Source organism: Bufo gargarizans, chromosome 4 (genome assembly GCF_014858855.1).
Source record: "Bufo gargarizans isolate SCDJY-AF-19 chromosome 4, ASM1485885v1, whole genome shotgun sequence".
In the NCBI taxonomy this organism is placed as follows: Eukaryota; Metazoa; Chordata; class Amphibia; order Anura; family Bufonidae; genus Bufo; species Bufo gargarizans.
In genome coordinates, this window is record NC_058083.1 from 326,801,678 (window position 1) to 326,822,494 (window position 20,817).

General features: G+C 46.7%; 1 protein-coding gene across 6 annotated transcripts in view; it reads right to left on the bottom strand.

The window, feature by feature from the left end:
• REPS1 (RALBP1 associated Eps domain containing 1) overlaps positions 1–20,817 on the bottom strand; it is a 116,618-nt gene that overhangs the window by 24,869 nt on the left and 70,932 nt on the right. For 3 of the 6 annotated variants that reach the window (XM_044288728.1, XM_044288730.1, XM_044288727.1), the window contains exons 7-10: positions 9,282–9,345; positions 8,667–8,821; positions 4,627–4,745; positions 2,146–2,226 (exon numbers count right to left, since the gene is read on the bottom strand). In XM_044288728.1, coding sequence (XP_044144663.1) covers positions 2,146–2,226; positions 4,627–4,745; positions 8,667–8,821; positions 9,282–9,345 — 419 coding nt within the window. The remainder of the gene's footprint in view (positions 1–2,145; positions 2,227–4,626; positions 4,746–8,666; positions 8,822–9,281; positions 9,346–20,817) is intronic. The other 3 variants (XM_044288733.1, XM_044288731.1, XM_044288729.1) reach the window with 2 other exon arrangements.

The window sequence follows — 20,817 nt, forward strand, 5'->3', positions numbered from 1 at the left end:
TGGCTGCAGGCAGCGGGTTTTGACAATTTGCATGCCCAAGTCATTCAGCGTGTCACAACATTCCTAAAATAACCATTAATAACCTTGTTGATCACATGCCAAGGTGTGTAAGTGTGTCTATTTCTGCACGTAGTGCTCATACTTTGTACTAAATAGAGAGACGTTTTGAATGTTTTATTTCCATTTTTTATCATCTGCTTATCATTAACATGTCTGTCGATCCTGTGATTTCCTTAATTCCAAGACTTTTCCTTCATTCTGTTGCAATTTCAATGTTGAGAAATGTAGGATTCGGACATGCGTGTCTTTATTGATTACTACACATAGTTTCCTGGACCACACGTCTAAGAGTGCAGTAAAGGTGGCCATACATCTTTACCTTCCCGCTTCACTGTATGGGGCTACTGAATGTGTTAAATAGGTCTGTGATAAGAGAGGAGCTGCAACAAGTGTTTAACAGACCGCTATTGAAAGAATATGGGCAAATTTAGCCATTTTAATACATAACCTTAAAACAGAACAAAAATATATTTAAAGAATGAAACCATTATTTATCTCTAATTAAAGAAGTTCATATTGACTTGGCAATATAAGATGCTTTATACCAGGGATGCCCAACCTTCGGCCCCCCAGCTGTTGCAAAACTACAACTCCCAGCATGCCCAGACATCCTACAGCTATTAGCCTACAGCAGGGCATGTTGGGAGTTGTAGTTTTGTAACAGCTGGAGGGCCGAAGGTTGAGCATGCCTGCTTTATACTATCCTAAAGAGTATCTGCCACCTCTCCTGACATGTTTTAGTATATGATTGTACCTTCCACAAAATAAAAATTCTGCATCACTAAAAGGACATCTCTCAGCAGATTTGTACCTATGAAACTGTCTGACCTGTTACATGTGCACTTGGCCACTGAAGGCATCTGTGTTGGTCCCATGTTTATATGTGCCCGCATTGCTGAGAAACATGAAGATGTAATACATGCAAATGAGTCTCTAGGAGCAATGGGGGCATTTCTGCTCTCTCTGAATGTCAGAGGCAGGCGTGTATACGTGATCACGTCTGGCCCTGACTTTTATAGTCAAAGTGCAGAAGGAGTGGCAGTTGCAGAGAGAGCAGAGTCTCTAGGTGTAATAACAAAGTCCCCGTTGCTCCCACAGGCTCTTATATTAAAACTAATATGTGGGCACATATGAATATGGGACCAACACAGCCGCCAAGCGCACATGTAACAGGCCAGCCAGTTTCATAGCTACAGATCTGCTGAGAGATGCCCTTTAAAAAACTGTGTTGTGCCATTACTCTGCTTTTCCTCCTGAAAATTTCTGAATAAATTGACAACTGGGCATTAGTAGCTGGGGGTGTACACACAAACATGAATAGAGAGACTGTCCAATCAGTGCCGACTTCTAGTCATGAGGAATGGAAACAACCCTACGTCAATTTATTCATACATTTCTAGGAGGACAAATAGGAGAACGACAACGCAGATTTTCAAAAATGAAATTTGTTCGTGCTTCGTTTACTGGTAAAAGGTGAATTGCGTTATGGATTTAGTTACTACGGACCATAACAGGATGCCTTTAGGAGGCATTTCTTTATTCGTTCCGTCATAATAGAAGTCTATAGGCTACATAACGGGTCAGTCCCGTTTCTATTATACAGGATAGGACTCCAGCAGAACGTAAACCGGATGGATCCGTTTTACAGCCCATAGACTTCTATTATGACGGAACGAATAACGGAATGTCTCTAAAGGCATTCCGTTATGGTCTGTGGTAACGGAATCCATAACGCAATTCACCTTTTACCAGTAAACGAAGCGTGAACTAATAAAAAATATGACATTTGCTCACCTCTAGGGAATACCATTATTATTTTAGTTGTCAGTAGAGCCGATAATTTACTGTACATGTTAGAGATAGCACAGTCCTGAATAAAATGCTAGCCTCATGATAAATCTGGTAAATGACTTGAAGGCTACTCTGCCCCTACCCGAACAGACAATCATGTAAAACCATGTCTACAGATTGGACTTCCAGAAGCAGTCACTGAACCATGCAGAAAGAGCCCCAGAGCCCACTGTACTGAATTACGTGTTAATACATTGATTAATACGGTATGAGCAAGCTATGTGATTGACTTACAGGATCAGCTGGTGCAATGTTAGAATCAAATTGGGTCAGAGTTTGTGAGCTTGAAGAGCGTTCGCTAAATGTCTCCCACTGCTGAACAGACAGAGGAGACACAAATCAGCATAAGAGGAGAGGAGAAGACCTGAGCAGAAACAACCCCACATTCCTGGCTTACACTGACAGTTCTGAGCCAATTGTACAGGGACTGTGGGGCTACAACATACAAGTCAGACATTATTTCCCACGTTTGTAGGAAGAATTGGATTCTCTTTTGGATCTGTCAGTGCAATCCATTTTTCTGTAAAGGATTAAACCGGTCGATATAATATTGATTAATGAGACAGGTTAACGAGAACTGTGCAATAAAATGAGGACAAGTGGAACGATTGGTGAACGGAGCTTCCTTCCACAAGTACTTGTGCAGAAGAATAGCTGACAGACTGGCCTCTGGCCACGACAGGGGTTATGTATCATGCAATACATAGGATGGTATGATCATAGCATTTACAAAGCAAACCAACCACATCTACAAAAATAATGAAACATGGCTATTAAGGAACAGGTTTCATGTCTGAAGTGGGGAGGTTAAGATGGTGGGCAGGCCTTTGTGGAATGTGACACTATCAGGCCAATGTGAACAGGCACGATACTGCCAGATACATGTGTAACGGCCACCATTGCAACATTACAGGACACATATTTCATTATTTTACGGAATAAGAGGGAAGCAAGCACAATCACCAAGTACAGAGTAAATAGACTACAAAGCATAAGCGCACCCAGGGACAACCGTCACCATAATGTCACATATACAGTTACATCTTGTAAGCTCTGGTGAGCCAATTATTTCTTAAAGGGAGTCACCACCATAGTACGTTTTAAACAGTTCCTGGCCCACTGTAGTACTCATATTCTGCCCCCCCCCCCAAAAAAAAGGGAAAAGTTTTTAAATCAATATGCAAATTAGTATAAAAGAGCCCAAGAGGCTGTACCCATCAATATCGTAGCCCAGCCACACCCAATCGAATAGAGCCATACTCCTTCCCCTCAGCCTTTACTCCATCTCTCCCCGCTCCCGATGTCATCAGGCCACCACTGGAAATCTCCGCAGGCACACTTCTCCGCACTGTCTGTGCCCTTCTGTGGGCAGTAGTGGCAGCAACTGAACTGCACATGCGTGGGAAGGATCCGCAGTTCAGGCTACCTGGACGTGCAATTTAGTTGTTGATGCTGACTTTATTCCCTGCACTTCTCAGTTACTGAGAATAGGGGAGGGAGAGGAGAACAGTCAGCGCTTAGCGTCGACAGTGTATATTATTTCTCTGTATACCTACAGTCTGCACTCAGCGATGCCAGTCCCATGCTCCTCTCTGTTGGTTACTGAACACATGGAAGAGAGAGAGAAAGGGGCCTTCCAGCACTTAGCAGAGACAGTAGGTATACAAAGGACCTAGTACACACTGTCAGTCCTGTTCTCTCTTTAAACATGCTGAGCTGCCAGCAAGTCAGATAAGTTGGGAGAAATAAAGAGGGCATATAGGGAGCCAGGAACTGGGGTAGAGAGATAAGAGGCAGGGTGGAGGCCTGACTGTGCCGTCCATACAGTTGTCTTTGGCATTCAGCAGAATGCAGAAGACAGACTCATGTGTTGCTAAGATGACTTTCTATACACCTGGTATTTTAGGGGGGGGGGGGGGGGGACACAAAAACCTTCCCTAATAAAGCATGTTACAAAAATGTTAAACATCCCTGTCCCTACACAATACTATACAATTCTGCTTTAAGGAAATAAAAAGATGTGGTAGTGTAGTAAAAACAAAAAAAAACATTTCTTTATTAAAGGAATGAAAAACCATTAAAAGGGCACCTGTTGGCAGATTTGCATCTATGAAACTGGCTGACTTGTTACATGTGCGCTTGGCAGCTGAAGGCATCTGTGTTGGTCCCATGTCCATATCTGCCTGCATTGATGAGACAATTGATGTTTTACTATATGCAAATGAGCCTCTAGGAGCAACAGGAGTGCTGCTATTGCACCTAGAGTCCCTGCCCTCTTTGCAGCTGCTGTACCCTCTCCACCTTGATTGACAGGGCCAGGTGTGATGTTTTTACTGCCCAACCCTGTCAAAGTGCAGCAGGCACAGCAGTTACACAGCAGAGCCTCTTGGTGTAACGGCAACGCCCCCATTGCTCTTAGAGGCTCATCTACAAATATCAAAACATCATTTTTCTCACCAAACGTGGGCACATATGAACAGGGGACCAACACAGATGCCTTCAGCTGCCAAGTGCACATACAACAAGTCAGCCAGTTTCATAGGTACAAATCTGCGGACAGATGTCCTTGGACATATTTAAAAACGTCCCTTGCTTAGACTCTGGAATGTGTTTTTGCAGAAGATGACGGTTGTTAGGTGGTTTGACTGAAAAGATGCTAAAGAAGTATATAAATGGCAAATATGTGTCATATAAGAGTATGACAAATATACTTACCTCATTACTTTGGTTCATTTCTGGCCATGTCTGATTCAAAGATGGCATAGAGGGCGATTTACTTGGAGGAGGTTCAGCAGGAGAACTTGAAAATCCTACCTCACTGGACTGATCTCCAGCTGAAAAATAATTTTATTTTCTTAACTTTTACAACAACCACCAAAAAACACATAGCATAAAAATAAAGCCTCATGTATCACTGAAGACAGATGCTAAATTATTTAAACAACCGAACAGAAAAAACGAATTCTAGCTTTCCAAGATGCAGTAAATTAACGCACTCTGCCCACCAGCTGCTGTCTGTGTGCCCCCCCGATGCACAGTGGCAGCACGTGGGTGAGGGAGTCTGCATCTCATGAATTCACTGCACTCAAAAGGAACCAATAGAGCTTAGCCAAACTACAGTAAATTTTTAAATTAAGCACACAGTTGACGTCATGGAGCCGATGACTACTTCATGCTGTTCCTGAAAGGGACCATAAAAAAAAAAGGTAGTATATGACTTCTACTATACATCGAGGCGGTAGGCTGTTAACTGTAACCTTACATATAAAAGAATCAGGTTACATAATGATCTTCTGCTGCCCCTGAGCGCTGCCGATTACAGTCGCCGTTCTGGTACTACAAAGCTGCCGTCACAGTGATGACCCCGGGGACCAATCAAAGCGGTTCCCGGGGCTTATGATCACTGAGACAGTCTATCACAGTGATTGAATTGTGCTGGCTAGAAAGTTACCCAAGTTACCTTACACAAAGAGCACGAACAGTGATGAACACATTTTCCCCCACACACTATTTCTTTTATAAAAAAAAAAAAAAAAAAGTTGTAGCTATATAGTGATTAGTGTTAGGCTACATTCACACTAGTGCTTGTGCTGAATCCGGCAGGGTTCAGCAAAAACACTTCCGCTACTGATAATACAACCGTCTGCATCCGTTATGAACGGATCCGGTTGTATTGTAATGGTGATGCGGTTTGCGCTTCGGTATGAGAACAGATTGCATTTTGGAGCATTCCTTTCAGTTCAGTTTTGTCCCCATTGATAATGAATTGGGACAAAACGTAAGCGTTTTTTCCGGTATTGAGACCCTATGACAGATCTAAATAGCGGAAAACATTAACGCTAGTGTGAAAGTAGCCTTAGTACAGTATAGTGGACTTTGTGTACTTAAGATAAAAAAAAATCTTTCATAAAAAAATAAAATGAAGTTAGTAGTTCTAGCTGTAGTTAGGCCTCATGTACACGACCGTTCAGTTTTTTTGTGGTACACAAAACGTGGATCTGCAAAAAACGGAAGCGGCCCCTGTGCCTTCCGCAATTTGCGGAACGGAAGGCCCATTGTAGAAATGGCTATTCTTGGCGGCTCGGATGCGGACCATAAAAACGGTTGTGTGCATGAGGCCTTAGTATAGGCAGTCTTGTGTGCATAAAATATACAAATGTATGCAATGCAATAGTTATCAGCGTTACCTATAGATCACATAGGCTGTCTTTTGTGTGCACAATACACACATATACATCTTCATAAAAATAAAAAAATCTTTAGTATTATTAGTGTATAGCGTTCTTCTGCTTACATCATATAACTGCATATACATGTTTTTTGTGTGTGCGAGTCATTTAAAAATAAATTGTTACCTTTAGTAATAGTATAGTAGTCTTTTGTATGTTACACTACTGTCACTACTGTAATTAAGCTTATAGTACTGCAGGATAAAGCTGGATAAACACAGGCACAAAACCATCCAGACCAGGACTGGGCTGGGGCGCGCTCCTACATACATCCCGAACGGATTACCAGGACTCCAGCTCTTTGGCCACTTATCATACACACCATCGATGGTGTCACCCAATGGCAAGGTCTTAGAATGGTCCAGGATGGTCATGTTTGAGCTTCATACCCATTTTACTACATGATTTAACATCTAGGCAGTGTTGTATAGGTTGCAGTGATTTTGTGGAGACAGTTTCAGTGAGATAGTTTGTGCGGATAACATTTATTCATTCACATACTGACCTTCTGTATGTGACTTAGGTATTTTCTTTCATAAAATATTGTTTAGTAATGGTTGCATATATTATATAACTGTCTATACATCTTGTGTGTGTATACACATGTACATTTGTTCCCCATAAAAAAAAGTATACATAGCATACTAAAACTGCATATATATATTTTTTTTTTAAGGAAAGAAAACAAGAAGTTTCTCGCTTGTATCATTGGGGGACACAGGACCGCGAGTATAGCTGCTTGCCGCCACTAGACTTAAAAGTGATCCCCTGCCGGCTATACCCCTTCCAGCCTGGAGAGAGCAGATCAGTTTTTAGCTTAATGTTGTATGAGGCAGACCACCCTGCTTTTATCTTTTCCCTTTTAGGTAAGGGAAACAGAGGCACTTGCCCCTCTGTCTACCCTGGGAGCTAGACCGGTGTTGGATTCTAGGGCAGCCCAGCAACCCTGCTTCCCACCAGCCAAAGGGTCACCTGGATCCGGCGAGACCCCCCGCAATTCCAGTCTCCTGCCACTTCGGGTACCAGCTGCTGAAGAGTTGACCCTGCTAGGTACTCTGAGAAGGGGTGAAGAGAAGAGGATGAAGATGGGATGAGTAGTCCGGTTTGGGTAGGTATTCTCAGCCCTTCCACCCCCTTCCCCCTTTGGGACCTCGTTCTAAAATGGAGGACATTTACTTCAGGGTGGGCCATACGTTACCTCAGCCCCAATGTACCTTTGGGCCTCTGTCCATGTCTGGGGGCCTGGGTTCCCCTATCAGTTCCTTAGGTCCTGCCGCCTGCGCCTATTCTTCCCGGCCTGCGGGGTGGGCTCCTGCAACCGCCATCTTACAAGGCACGTTGCTATAATTCCGGGGGCCTCACTTTATCCGGCCACGGGGTGAACACCCGCGGACGGTATGCAACCAGGGCGCCATCAGCCATGTGATTTGGCCTCTGAGGTTTGCTGGTCCATAACTAGCGCTTTCCGCCATACGGACTTTTACCAGTTTTTTTTTCCTGGAGGTCCTTGTCAAAGCTGACGGCCTCCAAAGGGATGTTCTCCAGGTATATCTGTTTGACAGTTGCTCAGGCATTCCACTCCTAGGGCAAGGCACCGCCCAGCGGAGTTATGCTCTACACGACCAGCGGTCGGCGCTTCTTGTGGTAATCTACTCCATGCATTAGCTTTCCAGTTGTAGAAGGCAGTGTCTTGGTCTTCCGGGCACACGTTTAAGTTTTACCGGGTGCCTTCCTAGGCATCGGCGGATGCTGCTCCGAGCATCAAGGTCTTGCAGGCAGCAGTGAATTACGCATCCTCGAGGGCGTTTTTCTACATGGGCGTGTGATTTGTTTCCCTCTGTGGACTGCTTTAGGACGTCCCTCAGTCCTGTGTCCACCAATGATACGAGCGAGAAAACAAGACTTTTGTGAACTCGCCTGTAAAATCTCTTTCTCGCCAAGTTCACTGGGGGGACACACCTCCCACCCAGTGGTTCTGTTTACCGCAAATGATGGCGGTTGGTGAGCTAGTATGGTCCTCAGTTCTGGTTTGGCCCGACTGGCATTTGTCAGTTATTGGTTGTTTTACCGTATGTTTTTTTTCTCCTACTACTATTGCTTGGGCACAAACTGATATGCTCTCTCCAGGCTGGAGGGTGTATAGCCGGCAGGGAAGTTATCACTTCTCAGCCTAGTGTCGACTCCTAGTGGCAACAAGCAGCTATACCCACGGGTCTGTCCCCCCCAATGAACTAAGCGAGAGAGATTTTACAGGTGAGTTCACAAAAATCTCGTATTTGTTATTAATACTTCTAGTTCGGATAGTGGTATTTTGTGTTTCATATGCACACATGATCTTTTGCATATAAAAAAAAAAAAAAAAAAAAAAAAAAAAAAAAAGAAGCATACTCAAAGGGGTCATCCAACATCATACTACAGCCCACCCCCATGTAGGTTTTCTCAGATATTATTTATTTGCAGTCAGTTACATAGTGGTGCTGAAAGAGGCCCACCAAGCATTTTTTTTTAAGGCATAATCTTAAGTACCTGCAGAGTCATCTAAGTCTATGAGTTTAGGCATTAAGCTTTCAGGTAGTTTTTCAGGCAAGTCATAGCCATTTTTTCGAGCTACTACGAGATGAAAAGCAGCACAGAATTCATCCAGTGTCAATGCTCCATCCTTATCAAAATCTGAGAGTTCCCTACAATGAAAAATATATCATTATACACAAGTCACAAATACAAAACCACACAAACAAAAAAATTATTCTTCAAGTGTCCATATACAAGATTAAGGTTACTTTCACGCGGTGCGCAAAACACAGATCCACAAAAAAAAACCAAAAAAAAAAACGGATGCCCATCCTTGTCTGCAAAACGGAAAATAGGACATGCTCTATATGTTTTGCAGGGCTACAGAATGGACATACGTATGCGGACAGTACGCACTGGGTTATCCGCATTTTTTTGCGGACCCATTGAAATGAATGGGTCAACATCCTATCTGCAAAAAAAAGAAAAAACGGAATGGACATGGAAACAAAAAAAGTTTGTGTGCATGAGGCCTAGTGTGAGATACACATCTTTCATGTAACTAGTAACATTCAAAAACAATTGTACATGAATAAACCAGACAGTTTACAGTGTAAGACAAAAACGTACCATATATGAGAAAGCTCTGGAATTGGAAGCTTTGACTTTGTAAAGAACTCTTTTGCAGCTGATCCTACAAACAATGGGACAGTGTCATTAGAAGAACTAAATAATATAAATATATATAAATATATATATATATATATATATATATATATATATTTTTTTTTTATTACACACATATATATATATATATATATATATATATATACACACACACACACACACACACACACACACACACACACACACACATACACGCATATTGATAGACCAGAGATAAGCTACTACTAACAATGAGCTGCATTAAACCCTCAGAGACCAGACACATTTGCTTTTTCTCGCTCGTATCATTGGGGGACACAGGACCGTGGGTATAGCTGCTGCTGCCACTAGGAGGCGACACTAGGCTGAAAAGTTTTAGTGCCTCCTCTGCCCCCTCCAGCCTGGAGAGAGCATATCAGTTTTAAGCTTAGTTTCGTAGGAGGCAGACCTCCCTGCTTGCAGGCAGCTTCCTTTTGTTATTTTTTTCCCCTTTTAGGTACGGGAAACAGAGGCACCTAGCCCCTATGTCTACCCAGGGACCAAGGCCGGTGTCGGATTCCCTTACCGCCCGACCTCCCCCAAGAAGAAAAGGTGGACCAGGGCAGCCCAGCTCCCCTGCATCCCGCTAGCCTAAGGGTCACCTGGATCCAGCGAGACCCCCATGCCATTCCAGTCTCCTGCCACTTCTGGTGCCAGCTGCTGAATAGGTGACCCTACTGGACTGAGGAGGGGTAAAGAGAGGAGGATGAAGATTGGGTGAGTACTCGGGATTAGGTGAGTATTATCTGCACCCTCCACCCCCCCCCCCCCCTTATTCCCCCCTCCCCTCCCCTCTCCATTCGGCCACCGAGTTAGGATGAAAGCCTTCCATCCTTTTATTTTCAGGGGGGCACTGGGAAACATCCCTGGGAAGGCTCACTCATCTTCCTGGGTCCTATCCCCCCCCCCCCCTTCTTCCCGATACCTCCCGGCCGGCCACTCTTAACTTTAGACCCTGGCTTCATTTCGGGCCTACCCAGATTTCAGGTTCCATCCCGCTCTGGATTCTTCCCAGGCCGCGGGGTAAGCACCCGCAGCCGGTATGTGCAAACAGGTGCCTCCCGCACACCGCTCCGAGTCCCTCTGTTCTCCGGCCGACCGGAAGTGCCTCCCGGTCGGCAGCGCGCTGCAACTTTGCTCCGCAGCTTAGTTTGCTCCGCAGCTGTTCCCGACAAGCGGACGGCCTCCCGCACCGCTCCAGGTACCTTAATTTCCTGGCCGACCAGAAGTGCATCGCGGTCGGCCGCGGGTGGCAAGTTTAGGCCATGGCTTTACAAAAAAAATAAAAATAATGCAAGTCGCCACCTACCTCTAAGGATGCGGGGGGGGGGGGGAGATTGGGCTAGGCTTGGGGGAGGACCCTTTACATTCCCACACAAGCTTCTACTGGGAATACTGGTCCTGCAATTTCCTGCAATCTGGTAGGACGGTTACACCAATTTCCAGCCTTGACCATGTCCGTACCCACTAGCGACCCTTGACACCAGGACCTGTTGCTGGTAGGACGGTTACTATCCCTCTCCAGCCCTGCGACTCGTATAAGGTTCAGTTAAGCAGTCATGTCCAAACCCACGAGCGACCCCTGCATACACCAGCCGCCACTTATTATGCATGTACTAAGCAAAATTAAGTTCCCACCGCGGCCAGCCGGACTCTGTATGTTCCGCATGCTGTGCGCCCAGACGGGTTCTAGCCCAACCCCCCCAACCCCCCAGCTGATACGCAGCCGCATGGCCGCCCTGACAGTGTGGAACTGGAATTGGCCTGTGCCCTATCCAGGGCAGTGGAGGACCTATCCAAAGTATCCCAATCCACCCTCACGGGTCGTTTGGTTGATAAATCCCCACCTACACTGTCCGCACCTTCCTCGGGCGAGCAACTTAGGGGCAGACCTTCGCACAAGCGGCCCGGAGCAGGACATCATTCCTCCTCTGACGCCTCAGCATCTCCACCCCCCCCCCCCCCCCCCCGGGCCACATTCGGATGCATCCTCCCTCCCAGGGGAAGTTATGTCCGACGGGGAAATTGGGGACTCAGACTCCGATATGGATCTGGAACAATCTTCCAAGATTGCTTCTATGGTGGACTTCCTAGTTACTGTTGCCCGTGACACCTTCCAGGTGCAGGATTACTCCCTCTACACGAGCCACCAGGGAGTGCCCTTCTCCGCTCCAGGCAAACTCATAGTCCTTTCCCTTACATGACGACTTTTCAGTTGTCATTGCCAAGGCGTGGGACCGTCCAGATCGTTGCTTTACCACATCCAAGCAACTTGATCTACTCTATCCCCTTTCAGCGGACTGGGGTAGATAAATGGTCCTCTCCTCCTAAGGTGGATCCTCCAGTCGCACGCCTCGCCAAACATTCCGCCATTCCTGTGGCTGATGGCTCATCCCCCCAGGACCCCGTAGATCGGGAGAGCACACTGAGCATGTGCAGTGGGGCGTCATTCTGGAGACAGGAGCAGCTCCCAGAGGTGGGACCTGTACATGTCTGACGTTGTTGTATCCTAGCAATCGTTAATGTCCCAGATGGGCCAACCCTTTAGCCGTATGGAGTATTTTTCTAAGTCCGTTTTCGCGGCAAGTGGCTCAGCACTTCGCCCCATTTTTGCCTCCGTCTGGGTGGCTAAGGCGGTCTTGGATTGGGCACTCCGGTTAGAATCAGGACTTGGTGGCGGACCTCCCTCTAGCGAAGCTCAAGTCTTTGGCCTTGCAAATCTAACAGGCAGGGAAGTATCTCTGTGATGCTTCCTTGGACGCGGATGCACTGGTTGCCCACTCATCTGCTCTCGCCGTAACCTTATGGCGCAAGCTGTGGCTTAAGGTTTGGGCAGCGGATTCCTCTTCAAAGCGTTCCCTTATATGCCTTCCTTTTTTTCCGGCTCCTGATTATGCGGGGCCCAGTTAGATTAAATCATCTCCGAGGCTATGGGCGGTAAAAAGTACTCTCCTCCCACAGGGCAGATCCAAGTGCACGTTTGCACTAAGCCTTAAAATGCCCAGGCCCATTCCTTTCGCCGCTTTCCTGGTACATGACCGGCAACAGGAGCCCCTCCCAGGGCCTCCACGCAAGACCAGAGGAAGAAGCCATTCTTCAGGCCTCAACCAGCCTGGCGCCCGCGAGCACAGCCCACTAGTTCCTCGGCCAACAAGCAGTACTCCGCATGAGGAAGCGCCCCCACCCTCTTGGGTGGAGGGGGGGTCGTCTCCTCCTCTTTCAGAGAAGTTTGGTGAGGCCAAATCAGTTGCGTGGGCGCTCAAAATCGTAACCTCGGGTTGCAAGATAGAGTTTGCTTCTCCAGGCGATTCAGCCTCTCCTCGCTCGAAGTGTGATCTACCCGGTTCCCCTGGCGGAACAATTCACAGGTTTTTATTCAAACCTATTTGTGGTCCCCAAGAACGCCTGGTTCTGGACCTCAAGTTGTGGAACCGGTTCCTCCGGATTCAACACTTCAGAATGGAGTCCCTTCGCTCCGTCGTTGCTTCACTGGTGCGCGTGCCTTCGCGTCCCCATTGCCCTAGCGCATCAGTGCTTCCTACGCTTTACAGTAGGGGCCCATCACTACCAGTTCGTCACCCTTCCCTTTGGATTGGCAATGGCACCGTCAGTCTTCACGAAAGTGCTTGTTCCTCTCCTTGCCCTTTTTCGTCCAGGGGCATCACCTATATTGACGGCATTCTCATCAAAGCAGCGACCTTCGGTCAGAACGAGGCCAGCCTACATATCACTCTGGACACCCTGGCACACTTTGGCTGGCTGGTGAACTTCCAGAAGTCTTCCCTACGTCCTACCAGGCGGATCACTTCCTTGCATGATCATCGACACGGCCACAGTGTTCGTTCGCCTCCCTCTAGACAAGCGGCTAGACCTTCTGCAGTCGGTTTGCCTTCTCCTCCGGTACTGTCAACTCCGGGCCATTCATCTAACCCTTCTCCATAGGGCCACTCTCCTGAGAAGCCAGCCGATCCGGATCCAGTCAGACAACACCTCGGCGGTGGCTTACATCAATCACCAAGGGGGAACCCGCAGTCAAGCGGTGATGGAGGAGTCGGCCAAAATCCTGCAGTGGACGCAGACACATGTACCAGCTCTATCGGCGGTCTACATTCCGGGAGTGGAGAGTTGGACGGCACATTCCCTCAGTCGGACGACCGTGGACCCGGGAGAGCGGTCTCTGCACCCGGAGGTGTTTGACTGTCTCCATTGGGGCCAACTGGAGGTAGACTTGATGGCATCCAGACTCATACACAAACTCCCCGCCTTCTTCTCTCGAACAAGAGATTCCCGGGCGTGCGACGTAGACGCACTGGTGGCACCATGGGATGGGTTCTCTTTCTTGTATGTATTCCCTCCTCTTCCTCTCCTGCCCAGAGTCCTGCACAGGATCAGGATGGTGGGCATCTAGATCATTCTCATCGATCCGGATTGGCCACATCGCACACCGACATCATGCTCTTCTGAGTCGATCTCAGGGTCCGGTCTTCCACCAGCATTTAGAGTTGCTATCTTTTACGGCGTGGCGGTTGAAACCACCATTCTGAAGCAACAAGGTTTCCCTGACAAGGTCACCCAAACCATGATTAAGGCCGGGAAATTTATTATAGAATTTGGAGGTTTTTTTCTGCACTTCTGGGGGGCAAGGCACCGCCCCTCGGTATTCCGGCCCACTCGACCAAGGCTGTGGGCGCTTCTTGGGCTCGTTTCCACCAGGCTTCCGCTTCACAGCTGTGTCACGTGGCAACTTGGTCTTACTTGCACACGTTCACCAAGTTTTACCAGGTGCATAATTTTGCATCAGCGGACGCTGCTCTAGGCCGCAAGGTCTTGCAGGCAACAGTGTCTTAAGCTTCTGCAAGGACGTTTTCCATGGACGTGTGGTTCTTCCCTCCTCCAATAATACGAGCGAGAAAACAAGATTTTTGTGAACTCACCTGTAAAATCTCTTTCTCGCTTAGTTCATTGGGGGACACAGCTCCCACCCATTGTTTTCTATATCGCAGCAGACTATGGTAGTTGGTTTTCCGGTAGGATCCTTAGCTCTGGTTCAGCCCTACTGGCATTAGTTGCGTTTTGGGTGCTTTTATGTATGTTTTTCTCCTACTGCTTGGGTACAAACTGATATGCTCTCTCCAGGCTGGAGGGGGTTTAGCAGACATAGGAGGAGCTAACACTTTTCAGCCTTGTGTCGCCTCCTAGTGGCAGCAGCAGCTATACCCACGGTCCTGTGTTCCCCAATGAACGAAGCGAGAGAGATTTTACAAAAATAAGCGAGTTCACAAAAATCTCATTTTTATGTGGTGTTCTAAAAGAACAAACTATTTGTCGGGCTTAGAAAATAATTTCCCAGCATCTTTTCAGGACATATTGGGCTGTTTCTTAAAACCTGTTTTAGAGCATTTTTATCTTTTTTTTATTTTTATTCACAAACTACAGCTATTTAATTCTTAAAATGTGCAAACTGACACCCAAAAAATCATAAAAATATTCCCTAATTTGTGACATTGGTTTTGATATATAATATAGTCATTCATGTGTGAACAGGGCGGATAGTTAAAAAAAAACCTGGGGAGAAAAGTTTCCCCCCCCCCCCCTTTTTAAAATGTTGCACTTTTCCCCCTGTAAACACCCAACTAGAGGCAGTGGCATTATGCACATTGTTAAAGAGGACCTTTCACCTGAAAATGCAAGTTAAACTAAAAGATATACCCTAACTTGCCAGCCCCCGATGGTGCTTATTCAGTTCTTCATTTTGCACTTAGTGCCCCCGTTTGTCTGCGGTGCCCACGCAATATTTGCCGCCTTCTATGCTAATGAGCCATTCGGCTCAACTGGGCGGGCCTGCAAAAGTTCTCCCGGGCGCATCTTTCTTCTCCCTGGCACAGAGCGCATCCAATCAGCACGCTCCGCTCTTAGCCAGGGAGAAGAAGCTCCAGTTCTCGCGAGATTCGCGAGAACTGGAGTGATTTCATCCATCCTGAGCTGCCGCCTCTGACGCTGCTCCAATGCTCGCTGCGGGAATTCAAGGATGGCGCCGGCTCAGGATGGATAAAATCGTTCCAGTTCTCGCGAGAACTGGAGCTTCTTCTCCCTGGTTAAGAGCGGAGCGCGCTGATTGGATGTGCTCTGTGCCAGGGAGAAGAAAGATACGCCCGGGAGAACTTTTGCAGGCCTGCCCAGTTGAGCCGAATGGCTCATTAGCATAGAAGGCGGGAAATATTGCGGGGGCACCGCCGACAAACGGGGGCACTGAGTGCAAAATGAACTGAATAAGCACCACCGGGGGCTGGCAAGTTAGGGTATATCTTTTAGTTTAACTTGCATTTTCAGGTGAAAGGTCCTCTTTAAAGGCATTGTCTCATTTCAGCAAGTGGCATTTATCATGTAGCGAAAATTAATACAAGGCACTTACTAATGTATTGTGTTTGTCCATATTGCCTCCTTGGCTGGCTGGATTCATTTATCTATCACAAGGGTTACGAGTACCCTGCAATCCAGCAGCAATGGTTATGCTTACACACTATAGGAAAAATCCGGGACATACGGAGTGCACATAGGCTGATGCTTTTTCCTATAGTGTGAAAGCACTGACACCACTGCTGGATTACACACCATAACTGCCTCAGTTGTATTACTTTTGTATACATGATTAATGCTATTTGCTGAAGTGTGACAACACCTTTAAAGATAAAAGCAGAAACAGACTGCAGGAACTTTCCTACTGTGACAGCAAGATGCCAAAGCACATTCAAGAACTGTACCGCCTGAAAAGTCAGCTGTCTTTAAGGGGTTAAACGTTACTTTTGCATTGCTAAGGCCAAGTCTAAACGTTGAGGATTTGCGGTGTGGATTTCAGTACAGTACAAGTCTATAGGATTTTCCAATCCCCGTCTTCAATTACAGGCAGATTTGCTGAGGCTTCTGATCTTGTAGACTGTTTCGCAAAATTCTTTCATCAACTTCATTGGAATCTAAATCTGCAATAAAATCCGTAACTGGCCAGCGTTGCAGATTTAGGGCTCATGCACACGACCGTATGCCCTCCGAGACATACGGTCCATGAACAGGCCATATGTCCCGGAGCGGCATACATCGTGCGCACAGCATCATAGGTTACTATGATACTGTGCGCATCGGGCCGCCCGCGGGACTATTGTCCTGCACTCATATGATCATATGAGTGCAGGACAATAGCCCCGCGGGCGGCCCGATGCGCACAGTATCATAGTAACCTATGATGCTGTGCGCTCCCGTGCGCACGATGTATGCCGCTCTGGGACATATGGCCCGCTCACGGACCGTATGTCTCAGAGGGCATACGGTCGTGTGCATGAGCCCTTACCTGTATAATTTTATAATGACAACAAAACCACAATCTGTGAACAAGCTCTAGTGTCACATACAAGCTCTAGTGTCACATACATCGTAATAACTATTGGACTCTCTACAATTGCAAACTTTTTTTTATGAGGAAGGGGGTACCATGGCTGGGGAGACGAACCAAGGAAACAAGACCATATGAGCCCAGTCAGCAGCTTCCATAAACAGCGACGTTATGCACATTACAAGGCAGATAAAAGTCGATAATTTGCTCATGTGGAAATTCCAGTTTGTCTGGTAATAAATTAATTAGTAAAAGATCCACATCATGAAGTTCTGCCATCACCATCAAAATCTAGATATGGGGAACAGGCTTAACCCACTGTGACTCATGGGCGGTTTAGAGCTAATCTTCTCTAAATGATGTCATCTCCTAGTTGCTATGGACTACAGTTAGAATTGTCTCTCCTGTTTAGGTTACAAGCATTTCAAGACTGCCTTCAAAGAGTTAAATCAGTATGGGCCAACAGCCCCAGAACCACAGATCGGAAGGACTACACATGCAGCTTCCATTCAGGACTAAGGGTCCTTTAGGTAGTGTCTCAACAGGAGAGTAAATATAGAGGTAGGTTTCCCTTAGGCCACTCCCTATTGTTTGGCGACTGTCAGCAGGTATTGCTGCTCCTCAAACTGGGGGACGCTTAAGGCTACTTTCACACTAGAGGCAGGATGGATCCGACAGGCTGTTCACCCTGTCAGATCAGTCCTGTCGCTATCTCGCCGTGCCGCCACTCCGTCCCCATTGACTATAATGGGGACAGGGGGTGGATCTCCAGCGCAGCACGGCAGTGCACGGGGAGAGATCGCGGGACTAAAATCGGACATGCAGTACTTTTAGTCCAGCGGCCTCTTGCCGTGCACTGCCGTGCTGCGCCAGAGCTCCGCCCCCTGTCCCCATTATAGTCAATGGGGACCGAGCAGGACGCCGGCGGAATAGCGGCAGGACGGATCCGACAGGGTGAACAGCCTCTAGGATCCATCCTGCCTCTAGTGTGAAAGTAGCCTTAGGCTACTTTCACACTCGCGTTTGGTGCGGAGCCGTCATGGATCTGCACAGACTGATCCGTTCAGATAATACAACCGCCTGCATCCGTTCAGAACGGATCCGCCTGTACTATCTGTAACATTGCCAAGATGGATCCGTCTTGAACACCATTGAAAGTCAATGGAGGACGGATCAGTTTTCTATTGTGCCAGTGAAAACAGATCCATCCTCATTGACTTACATTGTGTGCCAGAACAGATGTGTTTGGCTCAGTTTCGTCAGATGGACACCAAAATGCTGCGAGCAGTGTTTTGGTGTCCGCATCCAAAGCGGAATGGAGACGGATCAGAGGCAAACTGATGCATTCGGAGCGGATCCTTTTCCATTCAGAATGCATTAGGGCAAATCTGATCCGTTCTGGACCGCTTGTGAGAGCCCTGAACGGACCTCACAAACAGAAACCAAAACGCCAGTGTGAAAGTAGTCTAACTGAGGTAAGAATGTAAAGGAAAAATAAACCTTGAATTCTGACGGTTCAAACCCTTACACTGCAGCGTCTAAGGTGTTTGAGAGAGGAAGAAAGGGGATGATCATGGAGTGCCACGGGTGAAAGCCAAGTCAGAGGCAGGGCACATATTCCATAAAGTAATTTCCTGACCACAGAAATTAGATCAGAAAGTTTGGCTAACAGCTATGTCAGCTTTAGGAGACCTCTGAACACAATCCTCCTGTGTTATCCTAGAAAAGAATAGAATAGTGTCCCCCACTAGGAGGAAGGGTCTGAGAAACAGCGGTCACAGAAATATCTTCAGCTTCTCCCCCTAGTTTAAAAAAAAAAAAAAAAAAAAAAAGCACCAGTAAATACTACTTCTTGGTTATACATAGGCTGAACTGGATGGATGTCTTAACTTGACAGAAGTAGAAAACTCAATGGTCTGAATACTGGTTTGATATTACGATAATTACTTCTAAGTAACGCTGTCAAAATCCACAGCATATACCGCCACTTTGGATGCCGCAGATCCGCTCGCGCCTTCAAGCCACACCAAAATTCTGCAGTCAGATTCTTCTGTGTGAACGTGCTCTAAGGTTTGACTGCAGTCTGAATATTATTTCTGTTCTGGCCATAGAAAGAACAAGCCACTCAATCCCAGGCACATTTGCAGGAACAGATAACATCACAGACCGATACATGAAGCATATGATGCCTAAAGCCGATTTCTGCCAGACTGGGTAATGATCCTCTCAATTCTGAAAAGTTCATTATCTAACACTGAGGCCAAGCTCATGCTGATTTCAGTTTGATAGCACAGCAAGTACGGGCAGTGGGCACATCACTGCTATTTGCACATAGCAGTAGATTAATGTGTATACCTTTTATAAATGTACTCATACAGTTTATTATATTAGCCACTTACAGCATGTCAAGGGAAGGCGGCCAAGGCGTTCAGTAATCTACAATCACACTAATGGATATGAAACTGAAAACTATTAAAGGGGGTTTTCAGGAGCTTAATAAGCTAAATACCGATGGTCATCAATAACCGATTGTGGGGGTCCAACTCTTTTTTTCCTCACTTTCTAGGCAAGAGATGTCACATACATCAGTCACCTAACCTATGGGCAGATCAATCCTATTCAAGTGAACAGGTCTAGGCTACAAAACAGAGCACAGCCACTATACAATGTAAGGCACTGTGCTTGATATGCTGTGAAGAGGTTGCTTCTTCAAACCCAGCACCACCACTAATCAGGATAGGTCATCCATATTTTTCTCCCGGAAAACCCCTTTAAATGATTGACAGCAACAAGCAAAGACTGTTTGAAAATGTCCTTGGAGGGGTATTCCCATCTCAGCTATTCATGGCTGAAAACGGAATACCCATCATATGCGGTTGCAGCTGAGCTTGCAATGCTATGCTGTTTCTCTAGCTCCCATTCACTCTTATGGGAGTTACAAAAATAGTGTATCACTGCCCACTTGACTTCTTTTGGAATCCTGGCCACCACATAGGACATATTCCGTTTTCAGCCACGAATAGCCGAGACCGAAATATCCCCCTAGTTTTACTAAATACACAGCCGAGTAACACTATTATGACCACCAGCTCAGCTAATATCCAGAGTACCCATCGTGTGCACGGGCAGCAGCTGGACGGGCTGTGAGTGACTCAATAAGGTCCTGGTAGGTTGTCACCGGTATTTGGAGACATTATGACTGCAGTGCAACCCACAACTGGTGAAAGGTGCATGGGGGAGGATCCAGAGAGTGAGCACGATGATCAGGGTGGTCCCACAGATACTCAACTGGGTTCAAGTCTGGAAAATTAGGAGGCAGGAAGGGACTTTAAAGTCTTGGGCATGCTCTTCCAACCAATGTCAGACATTTCTAGCCGTGTGACATGTCTTATTGTCTTGCTGGAAGATCCCATCCGCCCCATTGAAGGCAACCAGCATGTATGGATGTACGTCATCTTCAAGGATGGATTTATACCCAAATTGGTTGATAGTGCCTTCCACATGGATGAATGGGCTGAGAGAATACCACAAAAACATTCCCCAGAACATAACTCCACCACCAGCTTGTGTTCTTCCAGCAATGGTTGCAGGGTGTTTGTCGCCTGACATGCCAACATCCATACGTTTAATGAACAGAAAATGTGACTTATTGGAGAAGGCAACCATTTTCCAATCAGCGGAGGTCCAATTATGATACTGCCATGAAAACTGAAGCCTTTTCTGCAGATGCAACTTCGTTTGACTTTCGGACCAAGGGTGGCAGTCTATAATTCCTCTGATAAAATACCCATTTCTCGTGCTTTTTTCCATTGGGGGACACAGACCATGGGTATAGCTTAGAGGTATTAGTAGGAGGGACACTATGCAAATGAAAGAGCTCCTCCTCCTCGGGCTATACCCCCAGACTCCACCAGGAGGAACTCAGTCTTTGCTTAGTGTCTGGTGAAGGAGGTTGACACTCTCTGATTCTACTCCTTTTTGTTATTTTTATTCTAGATGGGGACACAGGTCGGCATGGCGCCTTCCTGGTCCCCCGTGGAGTGCCCGCCGCCGTCTTTGGGACGTTGCCTGGCTGCC